Raw genomic sequence first — 19,634 nt, 5'->3', positions numbered from 1 at the left:
TCTGAATGAATCCTTTGGTAATAAGATGAGTTTTATACTCTTCAATATCACCCCTTGAATTTCACTTAGTTTTAAATATTCATTTATAACTAACCGGCTTCGTACCTTTAGGCAATTTGACAAGTTCCCAAACATCATTGTCTTCCATAAATTTCAACTCTTCTTGCAGGGTATTAATCCATCTTTCAAGATTAAAGTATTGTTTGACCTCTTGGAAAGATATGAGATTACTTTCCAACCTTATGTCAAAATCATGGTCTTAGAAATAAATATAATTACGAGAAGCCATGGTTTGTCGTTCCCTTATGGATCACCTTAAAGACACTTGTACTTGAGAGGATTGAGGTACTTGCTCATCAATATGAGGTCATACCTCAATCTGAGTGATAGGCTCCTCTAATTACATTGGAGATGATATGGGAATATCTTAACTCACTACTCTGACTGGATGTGCAATATCTATATTGTATGGTATGGAAATCATACTGCTACTAATTGTACTAATAGTGACAATAGGAGGATTACTAACGCTTTCCACAAAAGATACTACCCTAACCTTATCACTCTCATTGTCCTCAATATATTTGACGTTTCCCATTTCAAAGAAGGATCTATTAGAGGAATCATAAAATGTATACCCCTAGACTTTTTGAAGTAACCCACAAATTGTAGCTAAGTGTTCTTGAGTTCAGTTCATTTCTAAATAAACACAAATATCCTAATTTGTCCAAACAAAAATTAAAATTAAATTATGTTAACGGTACAATAAATATATTTTTCAAATCTATAAAGACATTAGTTCCTAAATAAAGTCTAAAAACACTAATCAACTCTACTTTAGTCTTCTTTTTATTCCCTATATAAATGTATCTTTCTTCATCAAGTAGAAGTTGGCTCCTAAAACAACCCTACATAGTGACACCTATATGAGTAGTAACATCGATATTTATCCACCAAGTATAAGTGGATACAATAGATAAATTAACTTCTGAATTAACAAAGTTAAAAAGTATACCTTTATTTACATGTCAGTTGGTGTATTTGGAACAATTTTTCTTCATATGACCTTTCTTTTTGCAAAAGAAATAAGTGGACTCCTGATCCTGTTTCTTTTGCTCCTTATGGCCGAAACCCTCCAAAATTTATAGTTTGTTTTTCCTTTTTTTTTATTGATCCTCTTTCTCTTCTTACCGGACCTTGAGAACCATATGCTAGGTGGACACTTTCAGGTATCTCGATCTTAGTCTCTTCTCTTCTTGTACGCATTGAGCTATAAGCTCATTCAATGCCCACTTTTCTTTGTGAGTATTATAATATATCTTAAAAGTAGTGAACCATACAGATAGAGACATCAAGACGAAATGCACTAATATAGACTTAAACATATTGAGTTTAAGTGACTTCAGCCTTGTGGTAATATTGGACATCTCCATAATATATTCCCTGATGTTTTCTTTGCCATTATATCACATGGTTATCAACTTCAAAAGATGTATGGTAGTCTCGACATTTTCCTTTGTTATGAAACGATTTGCTAATTTGTTAAGAAAACTCCTAACATCCTCTCCCTTAGTTATTGCTTCTTTAATTGATGGGTCGACACTAAGGGGGTCGCTAAGGTAGCGGATCTACCTTTTTTTAATCGATACTGGAATGGAAAACATCATAATACTCAAATTCATGTGATTCGATCACTCTCACTTTTCAAATTCTACCCTCTACTCTATAGTGCTAGCACTGGTCAGGGATGTAGAGCGATCATGCCTCAATGCATACTCTAAGTCCATACAGCCTAAATTGCAACAACATACTCTTTCCACTCAGTAAAATTCAAATCAATTAGTATGAGAATGTTATTAATATTGACAATTATAGATTACACTGAAATTAAAAAAGTAAAAAAATAATATAAACTCAAGATTTAATTAAAATTAAGAACATGTATAAGTAAAACATAAGATTTTGTAAAAACAATTAAATGCATATAAATGGACTTTTTTTTTGAGAAACTTAATATAATATTACATTTTACTTTATGGACTAAAATATATAGTTAGTGATACTCCCTAATATAACTCAAATTTTAATTGACTATATAATGAACATTCATTTGAGTCGACCCATTATGTGCATAATTCAACACTTTATATAAGTTATAAATTAGTACATTATTTACACTAACTTTAATTTGTCACACAATCTTAATTCTTTGGACCAAAATATTTTGTCCATGATCTAAATAAAATAAATTTTGTTTTATAGTTATAGGTTACATTGAACATATATATGGCATAAAAGTAATTTTCCTTTGGGTCAATTACTTTTAGCATAGATATACATCTACCAACACAAAAATATACTAAATCTATCTAAAGTGTCTTACTTTGGGTTGATATAATAATTTAATTTAGTAGCATGTGTGTAGATAGACCCAAGAAAAGCCTAGAAACTTTAACCCAATAGATAAACACTTTATTAGCCTTAATAGCTCAATAATTAGGTAGATCAATCGATTGATACCATATGACAATCGATTGGTATTACCTAATCGATTTCCTTAATCGATCTGAAAGTTTACTGTATGCGACTTCAGAATCATAAATCGATTAATAATGTGTGTCGATCGATTGGTTTGACCTAATCGATTCCACTAGTTGATTACAAAACCTTCTATATTCGACATCACACATTTTAACTGATTGAAAATTCATGGCAATCAATTGGATTTCACTAATTGATCCACCAGTCTGCTCGATTTCAATATTGGCAATCGATTGGCAAAAATTACCAATCGATTGGCCATTGGCCGATTGATTAAATCAATTAGGCTAATCAATTAAATTGATCATGCCGCACTTTTAAGGCTAACAATCAATTAGAAAAAAAAAATAGCTTTAATCGATTTAGTTGATTAATCTGAATCGATTTTGCCAATCGATTAGCAACAAACCAGTAATCAATTCAAATAGATTTATGCCTGAGATTAGTCATCAATCAATTGTCTTGTACAGACAATTGATTTGTGACAACTGATCGATCAGGTTAGCAGATTCCAAATGATTATGTTTGCACAATTGTCCGACCAAGACAATCGATTACACTATTGCGATTTTAACCTAAAATTAGATCAACGCGGTGGTTCTTCTTGAAGATACTGGAGGTTCACCGTTGTTCTTCGTGAAACACACAAATAATTTGGAAGGTCAAGCATTTTCTAGGTTTTCTTATTAAAAGTCTTCAAAGATCAAACATGGTATATACTAGGAAAACCTAATCTCAACAAATCGAAGAAAAAACATAAACTATATAGCCATAGAAAAGAATGAAACAGAGTCAAAGCTTTGTTACCAATTGTTAGAACTTAATATCCTAGGCGCATAAATTCTAGGAACTAAATAAGAACTCAAATAATAGAAAATACAAGAACATAAATCTAGTTTCATCGAATCATGGTATAGTAAAGAAAACATAAATTGAAAGACAAGAAACCTGATTGAAGAGTCATTCATCTTTGTTTGTTGCGACATCTAAGAATCGTTGTTAAAGAAAGAAGAGGCGAAAGTAACAAGAGAGATCTTCTAAGGGTATTAGAGTTAACGGCGCCGCAAACTCTCAATAATGAGGAACGAGGGTTCTGTTAAGAAAATCTAAATCCTTGAGGATAAATCCTTTATATAGAAGTTCCAATCTATTATTAGCCCATATATAATAACAGATCTGACTAAACGGTCATACACATTAAACTCACATCTAATAACTTGAAATCTAATAAACATAAGTTAGATCAATTTAATGGATTTGGTTCGTATCTATATATACAATTTACAAATAACCCCCACCTAACAAGGATAATATCCAACATGTTAATGCTATGATATTGCCAAGTTGATACTTGGGTGGTAGATTGTCACACATGAGAGCATAGATTGAATTCCGAAGAACAATCCCTTAGAGAATAAAATTCCTCCCACCTAAAGAGGTCACTCGATCACCATAATTTACTCCCTTCATCTCGTTGTGGCCGAGGCTAACATGAGGGGTGCTTGGATAAGTGAGTTACCTTTTGTCATATTATTTTGCATAACATGATTATTGAAAATAATGGAATGTAACAGTCAATTGATGAAAGAGATCTTTCGTCACAAATATTTAAGAGTTTCATCTAAGAATTTCAAAAATATCATCGGAAAAATTATGAGTTATGTGATAGTCCACTATATTATCATATTTGAGCCAACTTAATTGAGTATATTTTGGCATGCTAAAATCATGATCAATGAAGAATAATTTATTAATTATAATACATTTAATTATCTTATCATATATTTTATAAATGATTTGTAAGAAAGAGTGAGAATCGTTAAAATGATGTTAGGAGATTTTTTTTGATAGTAGAGCAATGAGTCAGATTTTTTTTAACTTTTAATGCGATATTGTAAAAACCATGAAAAACTTCACTGTCAATTCCTACCACAGAAGATGCCCTTAGATAGCTTCGGAGACTGAACTGGATGGAGAACTTTGAGCTAAATCAGACCTCTAACATGAATGAAGACGTAGGTTGTGACCTACTAACACGAGGAAAACTCATAGCAATCAAGTTTCAATTCATATTAAACAAACAACAAATACATAATTCGGCTAAACAAAGATGCATATGCAGTACCGTTAATAACTAACTGGGAAAAAGTTAGTTATACTCGTCAGTTTAAAAATCTATATCGTTTATAGTCTACGCCCTCCTTTCTTTCCGCGCAAGTAAGCGTTCCATTTTTAGAAGATCTACCAACAACAGCAGCTGGTGACGTGGCAGTGGATCACAGCTCCGCCACCGACTTCCCCCCATCCATTAACATCCGGTGGATCTAAACACAGATGGACCCAATCACGCTCCGCTTCTGCGAAATGACGGAAGAGCCCTTGGATTCCGTCCCTGTGTCCGTAACTTCGGCGCCACGCGTTTCGTGCCGCGATATATCGGCGTCAAGTCCCAGGCCAAATCCAGCGACGTAAGCTCGATCGTGTAGACGCGTGCCCACGTGCCGTCCCGCCATTAGTTGTAGAGTGAGACTGCGTTACGACACCTTATCACGACTCGGGCTACGAGCTTGCAAAGCTTTCCCCCGTGTGTTTTTGAGAAGGGCAGCGGACGACGGCACTGCGAATTCGAAGCCCCCCCTTCCCCTCTGTTCCTCTCGATAATTGTTCGGTTTCGACTCTCCCTGGTGCTTGCGGGTCGCTCTTCCAATCTCCTGCCCGGGTCAGTGTCTCAAACTTTCGGAGGCTTCAACTGGATCGGGATCAGGGCCGTGGAGTTCGGAATCCGAGTTATGCAGGTTGTACAGATTGCGGGAAGGGAGCTGGGAGTTCTGGTAATCGAGTGAGGATTAGTGAACTGCGCGGTGCTTTGGCGAGCTCAAGCTTGAAAGTCGGGATCTTGGGGGTTGTTTAAGTGACGAATTTGCTGGTTAGGGTTTGGGGAGTATTTCTCAATTCGACCGGTGGTCGGGAGGAAGGCATCCCATTGCGTTTCATGGCACAGTAGAAGCTTGTTGGCAGCTGAGGAAGAGTGAAAATGTTCTATTCTCAGTTTATCTTGGCCAAGAAGGGCCCTCTTGGTACTATATGGATTGCTGCTCATTTGGAGCGCAAGCTGAGGAAGAATCAGGTTGCAGATACTGATATTGGCGACTCCGTAGGTTGGTAACTCTTAATTCAACACATACTTTCTTTTTTTCCCCATTTTAACTTTTTCAACTTTCATGCTAAGTTTTCATTGGCGTGGCGGCATTCTTTCAGTTCGTTTTCATTGCTCCACAAATAAACACGTATGTTACTTCTGCTAATGTGTCCGCATGAAGTGCTAGTGAACACCCAACTTGAAATCGTTACATCCTGGAAAAACACTATTGCGTAATTAAGGCAGTAATTTGTGTTATCATGTCATACTCAGATTCTTCATATATTTCAAATGATGTATAATGATATAAACCTAGTAAAGTTTTAAGAACATCTTTAAGTGATGGAAAAAAAAGTCAAACCAACTAAAAAAACATGATGTGACAGAATACCTTCATCAAAGAACTGTCTTAGAACTATTTCCATATGTTTTTCTACAAACAATTCAGCTGAGAGTGTCCTCTTCTAAATCAAGACTAGCTTTAGATTGATTATCTTGGTTGCTTTTATAGACCAGATAATATCCAAAGGGAGAGCACTAAGCAAAGACTTGATGAAGACACAAAAAAAGTTTCAACAGGAGAAAAGGGCAATCTAAAGATAAGGAACAAAATAATTTGAAGAAGCTACACATCAATCGACAAAAATAGTCAGTAAAATTTTCAAATTGTCACAAGCAACCCTCTATAAAGAGGGGATGGTGCACCAAATTGTATTGGAAATAGAAATTAACAAAGTTCTCTTCTTTAATCACTTGTTATCTCTCTTTCTCTCTCTTGGTCTTTTGTTCTCTCTCTAGGTCCTTTGTTCTCCTACGGTTGCTTCCCACCTTAGTTTTTGTGCACTCTCAGTTTGCTACTGAAATTCTCAATGTGGGTTTCCTTTGCTAGCCACTCCCATGTTGGCTCCTAAAGTAGAATCAAAGACTCTTACACCACTTTTCAAGCCCAATTTCTAGCTAAATTGCTCGTGGACCTGCCATAGTCACCCATAACAAATTGGTATTAGAGCCTACTGTGGGTGCTGACTTCCAACAAATTGTGTTGGAATTCGTTAAGGAAGTGAAAGAGGAACCATCCAATGGACAAGAAGAACATGTAGAGTTGGTTGCCCAAGTCTTGCAGAGTTGGCCACCCAAATTACTACATGAACGAGAGATGACAATAGTACAGTGTTAGTAGTGATGCCATCTGAAGGCTCAAACAGACCACAATTATTTGAGGTTGATTGAGGAAATCAAGGGAGCCCCTCTCTTGAAATGCCTCATTTGGCTATCACTCCCAATGTTCAACGCCCTAAGGGCCGACTTCCCAAGATATGATGGAGAAGAAGAAACATTCACTTGGTTATAAAGATATGGCCATTTCTTCATGGACTTGGGAATCCAGGAACATGAGAAAGTCAGCATCTTATCTATCAATTAAAGGGAGATGCACAGGTGTGGTTAAAAGTAAACAAGACTTCCCAACACTAATGACTGCTTCATGTTTTTGTTGTTCTTTTCTGAGAGTAACTGTGATCTAATGACTGCTTCATGTGAGAATATTCATTTTCTAGGGTTGTTTTAGTTGCTTCTAATCATTGTAGATAAGGAAAATCTACTTGTCAGATTCATTCCATGAGTGAGTCACTGTAAGTTATGATAAGTTTATATGGATCTTATTTGGTCTAACAGTCACAAATCTGACACATACAGGCAAATAAACCTTCAGGATATTTTTTTTTGGAATTTTCTTATTTAGCTTAAGTGCAACAATTGACACTATCTTATCAATTTTTTGTTACACTTTTGAATAAAAATTTCCTGTTTTCTTCTAATTCAGCGAGAACAATGGGATACTTGGCGGCTAGTGTAGGTTTCAATACTATATGGTCAAATTTTGCATTGTCTTTTAAGCGTGATAGCTTGGGTTTACTATAAAATTTCTTTGATATCCTTGTGTCTTTTGTCCGGAAGTACCATTAAGTTCTAGCTAGTTTAACAATGAAATTAGAGAACCAGTTTGAGTTTGAGTTTGAGTTGGCCACTGATATATAAGTGGAATTATTAGCAGAATGTTAATAGAGAATTAATAGGGTATCTGACAAAGATAAGTTTAAACCTCCTTATATTTCATGAACACAAAACTTTTGGACAACCTACAGTAATTTATGTAGACAATTATATCTTTAGAAAAAGGTGTTTTTTTCTCTCTCACAATTTTCCATTGCATAATGCTAATTGGTGTGTAAAATGCTTATCAGAGTATTACTGCTCAAACTAAATACCCTAATAATTATTTCTAACACGATTCCAAACATTCTGGTTTGCTGAATATTGCTTCATGAACATGAGAAAGTAATAAGTCAAAATTTTCAGACAATACATACTCTACTAATTTTAATATATGTCCTTCCTGGTTTTAAACTACCTAAAAATTTGTAGGCTTTATTTGGTTTGGCTGCTTTGACTTGATCTGTTTCTGGAAAACTTTTGTGCAGATTCCATTCTCTCCCCCGAAGTTCCAATTGCACTTCGCCTATCAAGCCATCTCCTTCTAGGTGTTGTGAGAATATATTCTCGGAAGGTGAACTATCTATTCCATGATTGTAGCGAGGCTTTGCTCAAGGTAAAACAGGCATTCAGATCAACTGCAGTCGATCTTCCTCCGGAAGAATCTATTGCACCTTATCATTCCATTACTTTGCCAGAGACTTTTCATCTGGATGATTTTGAACTACCAGATACTGCTATTCATGGGTAAGTATTGGCTTCCTTTATGCATGCGCTGTGCATCTATTACCTATTACTGCACACTTTGTGACTTTGCTCAAATGTAATAAATTGGTTTTTGAGAAAATATTCAAATTTTAGATGGTGTAACAAATTCATACCCTAACAAATATTTTCAAAATTTAAGTAGTTGATATTTCAATACTATGACAAAAAACATATCTCCATTGAATTCCCTGTCATAAGGTGATGGAAAATGCCATGTGGCACTTGGCACCATGTTGGATCGCAGGTGGCCCTTACATCTAGAAAGTGCACACCTGGTGTGCTTTTCTATTACTCAATTCATTGGCTCTGGAAATCAGAGTTAAAAACACTTCAACAAAGAGGAGAGGAAAAGGGAAAGAGTAAGCAATCTACTGTCTTCTACCATGCTAGGATTTCTCTATTTGGCGGTGTTGGTGTTGGACTGAAGAGAGAAATAGGAGTTGGCTCAGATTCTTATTGGTCTAATGGCAACACCAATAGTCCTCCTCAGCATCATCTTAACAACTATCATCCGGATCCAGGCTTCAACAACCACACCTACAAGCAATGGTCAGCCTTGCTTCTCTTGATCTCCTTTTCTCCTCCCAATTCTTACTTTATCCAATGTCTGTTTTCATGCAATAATGTTTTTTTTAAGCTTTGGTTCAATATATTTTGTTATTGTGAAAAGGTTCAATTATCATGTAGGCTTAGTTATCATTGGGCCTTATGCTTTCAGGTTTTTTTATTATTATTTTTTTCCTTTTTTCTTTTGTGAGAAGTGCATGCTTTGGGTTGAAAAGGTCTAGAAATCACTTTAAGAAGGAATCTGCTTAAATTTTATGGGGAATATTATCATGTTCTCTCAAAATCAAATATGCCAAACCATTTGAAAGTGTTTCCAATTGTTTAGGTTGGAGCAACAAAAAGCTACGAGCAAGGTGAAGATCTGAGCATGGAGGGCAGAGAGGAAGGAGGGAAGCAAGCAAGGAGTGAGCAGGAAGGGTAGCCAGAATGGAGGATCAGAGAGTAGGGAAAAGTTAGGGTTTTAAGTGTATATAAAATTATATTGTAGTTTCAGCTGTGTTCTTGCATACATATTTTATCACCTAAGGGGCGCATGAGGGTTACATATGATCCAATGTGATGCTAGGTATGTGCTTCGGCATTTTGTCTCCTTATGATGGGAGTTTAAAGGAAACATGTATATCTGATAGTCAAAGTATTTTTTTTCTCTTATTTTTTCCTTTCCCCAATCTTTCTTATTTGATAACAATTTGTAAGTTTGACTTGCATGTTGCAGTGATTTTGTTGATCACCATGTCAGTGCAAAAGAATACATCACACTTCAAGATACTATGGATGGCACAGGATATTCCATGTTACGATTTGGATTGGATGGTTTGTATCTAAACCGCACAGATAACAATACATTTAGTAATCATTTCCCCTGTTAAAGTTTCATTGATTAATTAATTGCTAGTTTCAAACAGAAACATTTGGTGATGGAACTGCTTCCCAGATTGGTTTAGAGCTTGAGGAGGTAATCTCAAGTCTTGTGTGCCCTTATATATAGTTTAACACAACCATATGGTCCATATCTTGGTTATCCTACAATGAAAAAAATATTCAGAGAGGATAAATTCTAGGGGCAAAATAGAATATTTCCCTCATTAGAAAAGCAAATTGGATCTGTAGCAGTCAAGGGTTTCTCGAAACAAGAAAGATTTTATGGCTATTAATCCGTGAGAGCCCTTATAGAAACTTTATTGATCCCTTTAATTAGATTGTAGTGACTATAGTTTGATACTGAGGTTACAATGTTCTTTAGAATATTTTGGTTGTGGTTCTTATATAGTTGCACTAATACTTGCCCCATTGCACTGAATTGTTATTTGTGAAATATTCAATTCAATTTAGGAAACCACCATCAGTTATCTTAACTTTCTGTGTTATAGTGAGGTAGAGATCAAACCATATTCTATTTTCCCTTTTAGCAGTGCAGGGATAAGGTTAAGGTATAGTAAAACTGCGTTTGATCCAAAAGGTGTTAATGTGCTATATGCTTTCTAATTCAGTTTCACAGTTCAAATTGATTGCTTCTGGTGAAATTTATTATTGGGGTTGGACTTCTTGTGTAATTTGGTGAATTGTCTAATTAGCTTCAATAACTAAGAATACCCAGACATGCTTCACATGTCACTAGATTTAAATTGTGAGGACGTAACCTAGTATCTGATTTGTTTACATGTTAAGACCAAATTGTTTCAAAATTAGTTAGGTTCATTTTACTTGATTAATCAAATTCTAAATAACCTTGAACATTGAAATGGTGGCCTTGAACATTGAAATGGTGGAAACATTGGAACAAAGGGGACACTCAGCCAGTTGATTGTCACTAGTTTCACGTCTCTATTTTCTTTGTCTGAAGTTGGATTCACCATTTAGTTCAGCCTCATTTTGGTCCGTTTCCTTCTTAAGTGCACACCCAGACCTTGTATTTCTCAAAATTTTCTAATTCCCTCCATAGATAGACCATAGATGAGTATTAGGCCAAACACCTCATTGATCTCTTCTTCAATGAGTCTTGATGTAATATTACATCTCTTGATCAATACTCTTTCAGAATCCCCTCTCAATTAAACCCAATGATAAAAATCAAATATTTTTTAAATACTTCATACTTATAATGTGACAGTGGTTATTAATATATTTGCACTTATTGATTCTATACTAATAAAATATGAGTTATTATCTATCAATAATCTGAAAGCTAAACATTAGTTTAGTGATATAATAGTATTTTGATATTTTTAGACTATTATTTTATCAAATAATATAAATAAATATAATATTGTTAGTCTAATGGTAACAATAATATGAAATTAATGATAATATGTTAATTCAATTAATTAAATCTACTGTTCATGTTTATGTTATTTCATGAGGCATAATATATATCCTTGTCATCTTTTATCTCATATGATTAAGTTTGTCATTTTTTCCCCAGTGATTCCATTTGATAGGGCTGATAGAGTTTTTGACCATCCGATCCTAATACCTATTTTAACAACCATGGATTAAACCATCATTATTTCACATTGTCAGTCATTCTAGTTTTATTCTGCTCCACCATGACTGGTTATGTTCTATGATTTGCACAGGTCAAAGGTGCCAAATATTTTTATTATTAATATATTGTTTTATTAATAGGACTTGTTCTTGGTGGAGGATAATGACCCATCTTCTCAGCATGATGCAAGTACTCTGGTGTCTGATGAGTGGTACATTCCTTGCTGAAGACTTGAGTAACTTTATGGTTTTTAAACTCATTTTGAGTTCTTCCTTTTGTTTCCGGTCATTACTTTGTAGATGTATTTTGCATTTTTGTTCCAGAGTTAGCAAAATATCTTTTGCATTATAAAGCTTGTTCTATTATGTCTTTGCTCATGTGACAAAAGGTAATTCGCTCACCCCCAGCCCCCGCGCCCCCACCAACCCGTCCCTAGGCCAATAGGAGGCTACTAGCCATTAGTGTATATGGCCAAGGCATGAGGGAAGGCATGCTTGGACGCGTCGAGTTTCAACCCCAATACTCATGTGACAACACCCCATGCCTCAACCACCGAACCGTCCCGAGGGGACATATTATCTCTTTGTTCATGCTACTATAGTTTTTGGTTCATCTACCAAACATGAACAGTAAAGCTGTCAGAAATTCATTAAAATTATCCTCTTGAACAGATAGTTTTCTTTAGAAAGATAATTGGGTTGGCATATGCTATTTACTTAATTTTCATGAAGTTTACGTGATTTTCTTTTGACTCTTTACTTTATCTATGCTGAATAAATAGCTGATAAGACATGTTTACTTGGCTGTTGATCTATAGTGAAGATAGTAGTTTGATGTTTTGATTAGTGTATATGGTTTCTCCATCGTTTATTTATTTTTCTTTATTTTTAAAAATTCTTTTTTTTTTGTCTGTCTTCCTCAGTGCTGTGCATCATGATGAATCTCTATTTTCTTTTCCTCTAACTCCAATGGATATTGACGATGATGACAAAAGTGGGATAGTCAAAGATAGAGATGTAGATCCGAAGGATCTTTCTCAAGTTTCTAATCCTCAGAGTATGATTTATATGAAGGAGTACAACATTCAGACTCCTGATCTCAATGAAATCTTTTCTCCTGGTGATCCTATTGAAGATGCTTCAAGAGAACCTAATCAAACATTCATTTCATCAAGTGCTAATGGTGTTTCATCAACAGATGCTGATTTTACTCATGCTGCTCCCACTGATGGTTTAAGGGAAGACATATTTTCAGGCAACATATACGAAGTTCCCGCTACAAGTTTCCATCCAGACCCTTCGCATTCAAGCTGTACAGAGGTTAGGCCTGATTGTTCATTACAGGCTGGCCATCCAAAATTAGTGAATTATGAGATGCATGGTGCAAATATGGTCCTTGATTCAGGAAATATAGTGCAAGCTCCTCCTTTTTCTTTTTCAGAACCTTCCAATCATAGGGAACAGGTAGTTTCAACTAATGAAACTCAAATGGTATGTGAACAGAAGAGTGTGAGTGGTTTTCAGGATGGATGCACTTGTGGTCAAAAGAAACTTGCTACAGTTGATGAACAAATGGAAAACCATATGGAGCCAATACATTATGAAGCAGCTCAAGTTGAAGGTTTGAAGTCCTGCAATGCTTCACATGAGACAATTCCTTCCACATCTCCTCTTAACAGATCACAAATTGATACTGAAATATTTGTGACTCCCAAAACATCTGATGAAAATTCACATGGATCTGATTTGGCTTGTGCTAAAAATAGCAATTTGTGTGCAGCTGAAGTTCAGCCATCAGGTTGTTTGAGTGCAGAACATGTAGAAGTGAGTCCAAGCCCCAATGTAGATTCATCTGCATTCGGTTCAGATATGCATTTGTTATGCTCTACTTCACAGATCAATGAAGCAAATGCAGTCTCTCAACGAGATGAAACTTTAACACAAAATGCTTCTGGAGTTTCAGTTGAAGAGCCTGATATTCCTTCAAACTTGCTGAAGGAAGAGAATAGGCTGCATAAAAATGACTCTTCCTTTGAGCTGCATGGTTTGTGTCTTATAAATCTCCTTCCAATAAGCTAGTCCTTTCTGAAGAATCAACTTCTATATTTATTTATTTTTGTTTCTTTCCAGGAAATGATTCTCACTTACCTAATTCTGCCAATGCTGAATTAGAGTTACATCAGAACCCACATGACCTATTGACAGAATATGCCATGGATGATCACAGAAATGAGTTATTGACTGATCCATGCCAGAAAGACACAGAAAAGAATCAGATGAATTGCTCTGCAAGCTCTGAGTTCCCTGAACCTGAAAAAATGCTCTTAGCACCGACTGTGGATGGTGATCCAACAAATGAATTAAGTCAGGTAACTGAAGAAAAGGGGGTGATAGAGTCTGATGGTAGTGTTAATAGGATCACCAGTCTCTCTGGGAAAAAGCGTCGAATAATGGAAACCACATCAGCTTGGCAAATTGACAGCGCCGGCATAGTGTCTGGCAGATCACAATCTAGAAAAAACATTGAATATATACCAGATGACGATGATTTGCTAGCTTCTATATTAGGTATACAAATAGTTTTGTCTTTATTTTCTTTTTGAATCTAAGAGAATCTGTCTTTCAGGCAAGCTTCTAGTCAAACTATTCCAATGTTTTGTCAAGACATTTCATATTCAGACTTCTATCTGAATTACTACTCATATTCATGTTGAAGTTTTTATGAAACTTCATGTTTATTTCAGTTGGTAAAAGGACTCCACTTATGAGGATAGGGCCTACACCTACACTGAAAGAAACTTCTCAAAAACGTCCTAAACTCACACCTAGATTGAACATGCTGAAGAGGAAGGTGCTGTTAGATGATACAACAGTCTTACATGCTGAGTATGTTTTCTTTACATTTCTTTCTGTATTTCCATATCCGAACTTCCCATAAATCCCTGATCATGCTATGGAGTTTTAAACGAAAGTTTCTAGAAAATTTCATCAAATGACCAAATTTTGTTTTGACTACTTGCATGAAATTTTCAAAAGGATCAGAATAGCAAGAAATGGTACTAGGGTGTTATTAGGTCTATCTTTTCAAATTAATCTGATTTGTTATGAAATCTCGTATTTTCATTACCTTGTGAATATCAGTTTAAGATGTGATCTTAAAGGCTCTTTTGGAAAATAATTAACATTATTTTTTGTCAGTTCTAAAGAATAGATATTGTTGCTTCGACTGACATGTTATGAGATTATTTGCACTTATCCATACTTTACTTTGAGGTTATTTTGACATTACGTTATATAAGATAACACAAAAGGCAAGTGATAAAGAAAGGAGTAGAATGTGCTACCTTTATTTAATATTGTTCTGCAGTGCCTTTTGTTTTTGAGTTCTATAATATTTGTGTTAAATGATGAGCTTCACGTGTAGTTTGTGATGCCAAGACTAGCTAAGCATTGGGTCTTAGCCAAATGAACAAGGGTATGAATAGAGGCCTGGGCCTACAGTTTTGCTCTCATTTTTGTCAGGAAGATAATTCATTATATATATGACTAGGTCTTAACTATACACTAGGAAACTAGCTATCGACGACGGTGGATGAATATGTTCAACAGAGTTATGATCCATGCATCATTAGTTCAAACTTCAAACCATGTGTTACTGGTCTCTATCATGTCATACAAATACTTAAAAACTCTAACCAAATTCAGAGATCAATATTTTGACACCTGAAATATGACAATTACCAATATTGACTATAATTTAAAATTTAACAGATAAAATCATTGCCTACTTGCATCGCCAATAAGTAACCTTAAAAGGCTTGTATTTGTAATGACTAATGGAGATTACTATTAACCCTAAGGTGGTCTTTAACTTGGTTGAGCAACCACTAAACTTCCTTTAATTATGTTATTCACAAAATTTTATTATACATAAGTAGCTGGAGCAGCTATATGGAGGCCAGATGGATTTATATACAAACCACATTATAAACAGGAAACATGAAAATATTAGTGCAAGAAGTACAGCCATCAAACTCTCTTCTCTTAGTTTCACTGTGCTCAATTTAGTAGGCTAATGTGTTGGCTACTTTGAGACATTATCTTGCTGTTTTGGTACTTGGATGTTCTATCAAGGTCTAGATCATTAAGAATGTAAATATTTTTTTCTTCCCATTTACTAATTTCTTTTCTTTTTTCCAGCGTAATAAGGCAGCAGTTAATAAGTACTGACGACATCAAGCGCATGCGGAAGAAAGCACCTTGTACACGGCCTGAAATTTTGATGATCGAGAGGTGTTCACTAGAAGATGAAATCTTTAATGAGTTTATAATCACTGGTAAGGTCAATCTTGATATTAGACATTCATTGTCTTTTCCACTTTGCTGATATTACCCTAGATTTTTATTAAATACTCAGATTAGTTTTGAGACTTTATACTTACTATTGACTTGATTACTGCGAGAAGCTTAATGTCCGTATATGATAATTTGGCCGATATGATCGGTGCTTAATTTTTTAAACATTCGAACAACCATGAACTTATGCATGATGAAAGGCAGTAAACAACTCAACCTAAAGTTGTTGAGATGATGGCCAAAAGTTTGGTTTTAGTTCAGAATAATCAATATGTAGAACCAGAAATCATTTCTGAGATTTGTCCTGAAATGTCCACATTTATACACACTGAATCGCAGGGAAGTGGGATGTCTGTGACAGGTATTTGTTGAATGAATCAAGTTCAGCTAATTTTATTTCTCCATTAGAACTTCATACTTGCTCATTAATTTTTCCATTAGACCTGCATTTTTGTATTAATTCTCTTATGGTATTACTATGAATGTAGCTCTTATGTCTGAATTTTAGTCTTTACATTACTCTTGCATCTATTTGATCTCTCTTTCTTCAGGTATGCCATCTGTGCTGAATGATTTGCACAAACGAAGATTTCTTCCTGCAATCAGCCAAAACAATTCCTATAATGAACCGCCTAAAGAATCTGATCATACCGAAGGCTTGGAATTTGTTCAGGAAGCTCAGCAAATAGAAACAACTGAGCAAATTTTAGTTACACCAGAATGTGGTGCTGGTGAAACAAGAGCTCCATCATGCCTGCCTTTAACAACTGAGGGGATGATAATTCCTTCTAAAACTGATGACATTTCTTTTCCTGATACCAGCAATGCTGCTGTCATTGCAGAAGGTAATGTTGATTACCCACTTTCCATGCATCAATTAGTTGATGAAACGGTCCAACCTAGAGATGTTTCTTCTGCAATGAATGAGGAGGCACAGCACATTTCCGAAAATGCTTCTGCTGTAAGCTTAGATTATACCCATGATGATTCAAAGGGAGGGATTGTCGATAACAATGCACTTTCAATTGTGAATGATCCTACTACGAATGCAGAGGCTCATGAGTCTGTTGATGCATCCATAATAGACAGAAGCACAAGGCCGCTGGATACTGCATCCCTAAATGAACAAGAAGATATCAACGTTGTTTCCACAAGCACTTGTCCTCCTGATACTGCATCCCTAAATGAACAAGAAGACATCAGCATGATTGCCAAAGGTTTAAATTCTGAGGTTCCGGTGACTGCAGTAGATAATGCATTCCATGAGTCTGATCCTCATTTGACAACCAATTTATCAACCAGTATCTCACAAGGAAACACTTCTTCCCAAGATGTTAATCAATATGAGAATGGAAGTGTTTTGAATGCTATAGTGGAGAAAGAAGGGCTGAAATCCATCCATAGTGAGGGAAACCTTGCTGTTGGCGAAAGCTCCTCAGGAAGACTGGAAATGGCTTCTTTATCCCCTACTCGAGCAAATATTGAAAGTGAACATCTTCCATCAGCTGTGGGTGAAAACTCTAGTTTTCAGGAATTTAAGTTAGAAGGTGGTCTGGTTGTTGAAAGCACACCCATGGATATAGCTACTGCAAAAGATTATAGTGTAAGATCCTGACAGATATCTCTAGTTTCAATAATGATACAACAATTTATGTCTGCAAGCTAATAGTTTTAAGCTGATTTAGGAGTAGTTTGTAAAAAATTTTCACCAGACTTTTTTTTTTCATCATTACACTATGCAGCAGTATGCATAGAATTTGCTTGAAAGTATTGCATACTTGCAGTTAGGATTTGCTAAATTTTATTGCATTGAGGTCTCCCCTGCTGATTGACTGTTTTTTAATCAATGCAGGACTTCTGCAGCGCAATTGAGGACAATGACACAGGTAGTCTTTTATTTAATTTCCTCAAGTTTTACATTTCATTAATTTTCTCTTCAATCTAGCCATTAAGATAATCATGTGAAACATGCTATATACTAATAACCTTCCACTTATGATACCTAATATTAACTCAACAAATCAGTAGACCAGTCAGCATGGTATACATATCGCTCAGACTCTTTCGTAGGGGAGCTTTGATATTTTGATTTATTGGTTTTAATTAAAGCTGACTTGCTTAGATCAATCCAGTTGTTTTTTTGGGGGCACTATGATACAGTCCAGAGTAGTTTAGAAACTGAGTTTTGCTTGTCCAACGTCTCAAACACAAGATAATTTGGATCATACCAACATTTGTGAGCAAGCATGACTCTTGCAATACAAGAGAAATGTTAGGGAGGCCACCTATCTGAATTATGATGAAGCTCTGCTTTGATAGAAGTTCATTCTAACTTGTCTCCTTAGTGAGCTAAGTTTGGCCTTTAGTTTCAGGATCTGATAGGAAACTAACCATTTTAACTCATGAACAAGCTCATCTTGTGCTCATAAGCTAGCAGGCTGGCTCATTTTGAACTTTTCTGCAAACTCAAATTGTTCATTTGTAGATTCCTAAACATGCTTTTGATAAATAGAAAATAAATTCAGATATTTATAACTCATAAAACCTCATGCATTTTGACATATCTATACTCAGTTTACTTTGTCACATGTACATATATGGAAGTGTTATTTAAATTTGTTACATGTCTATACTCATATTTAAATGTGTTGGGGCCAATATAATTGTTGCAATCGAAACAGAAGATGATAACGTTTGTGTTTCTCATAACTTTGTCTTCTATGTTTCCCAGAGTTTCTTAACGTAGACGATGAGGCTGACTATCATGAAGAAGGAGATGATGTCGCGGATCCTGAAGATGCATCACTTGATAACAGTGGTTGGTCTTCAAGGACAAGGTGGGTCTTTTTGTAAACCTTTGATGTGTTTTAGTAAGTTTATTGGCTCCTTATCCCCAACTAAGGCACTAATGAAAATGCATCAGAGGTGTTGCTCGCTACCTGAAAAAAGTGTTTGATGAAGAATCCGGGCACGGGAGGAAATCCGTCGCTATGGATCTCCTTATCGCACGCAAAAGTCGCAAAGAAGCCTCAAGAATGTTCTTTGAAACTCTGGTATGCCAATCTTATCCTTTCGTCTTTCTAGCTTTCAAATTTAATCCAGTCTTAAAGTGTAACCGCCATTCAATTTCCACTTATGCAGGTTCTGAAAACAAAAGATTATATACATGTAGAACAAGAGAACTCTTCTGGGTTCATCACCATACTACCAAGACCAAAGCTTCTGAAGGCAGAGTTCTAATCTATAATGGTGTGCCCTGGAAGCCATGTTCATGTAAATTTAAGCTTTTCATTACATCCACATGCTTACTCCACCCCTATTTTATATATAAATAATATTTTTGTTGTTTACCCTTTTGCTTCTTGTGAGCTCCTAGTTGGGGTGGAACATAGTTAGCTCATTGTATTATTAGCACTCTAATTAAATATTTGTGCCTGTGTAATTTAAATGATCTCATGGTTGTAGTTAATACAAGAGCCTACAGATTGCAGCTTGAAAATTGTACCCATCATAAAGCTCCTGTTTGTCCTTGAATCATTTCACTAAGCAGATATGCAAGTTCATGTTTGATGAGTGATGCTGCTCGAAAGTTGTGGAGCTGGCTGGTTAGGGATATAACTTTTGTGTTGCTTAGATGTAGATCTTGTTCTACTCTGTAATATAAAAAATATCAGTATTGAGCTAGGAAAGGGGTCATCGGCATTGACCCTTTGACACTCAAGTTAGTCATCGGAAAGACGGAATGAAGTGGAGCAATAGTAAGTACAGACGTGAATAGTAAATAACG

General features: G+C 35.6%; 1 protein-coding gene across 3 annotated transcripts; it reads left to right on the top strand.

The window, feature by feature from the left end:
* The first annotated feature begins 5,092 nt into the window (after window positions 1–5,092).
* On the top strand, window positions 5,093–19,346 carry LOC121976782 (sister chromatid cohesion 1 protein 4-like). Of its 3 annotated transcripts, none has more exons than XM_042529122.1 (15): window positions 8,278–8,419; window positions 8,685–8,989; window positions 9,333–9,572; window positions 9,723–9,820; window positions 9,913–9,962; window positions 11,633–11,703; window positions 12,415–13,535; window positions 13,622–14,059; window positions 14,236–14,377; window positions 15,692–15,828; window positions 16,399–17,450; window positions 17,700–17,733; window positions 18,579–18,684; window positions 18,771–18,900; window positions 18,989–19,346. In XM_042529122.1, the coding sequence occupies exons 3-15, from the start codon at window positions 9,553–9,555 to the stop codon at window positions 19,085–19,087; spliced, it is 3,498 nt and encodes a 1,165-aa protein (XP_042385056.1). In that variant the 5' UTR covers window positions 8,278–8,419; window positions 8,685–8,989; window positions 9,333–9,552; the 3' UTR covers window positions 19,088–19,346. The 3 variants fall into 3 exon arrangements, with proteins under 3 accessions (XP_042385055.1, XP_042385056.1, XP_042385057.1); XM_042529123.1 differs by having other exon boundaries at window positions 8,285–8,419; window positions 8,831–8,989; XM_042529121.1 differs by lacking the exons at window positions 8,685–8,989; window positions 9,333–9,572 and adding an exon at window positions 5,093–5,699 and having other exon boundaries at window positions 8,161–8,419.
* The last annotated feature ends 288 nt before the right edge of the window (window positions 19,347–19,634 follow it).

Source organism: Zingiber officinale, chromosome 4B, assembly GCF_018446385.1.
Source record: "Zingiber officinale cultivar Zhangliang chromosome 4B, Zo_v1.1, whole genome shotgun sequence".
Lineage (NCBI taxonomy): Eukaryota > Viridiplantae > Streptophyta > Magnoliopsida > Zingiberales > Zingiberaceae > Zingiber > Zingiber officinale.
The sequence above is the reverse complement of the archived record's forward strand: the minus strand, read 5'-3'. Positions and strand labels throughout refer to the sequence as shown.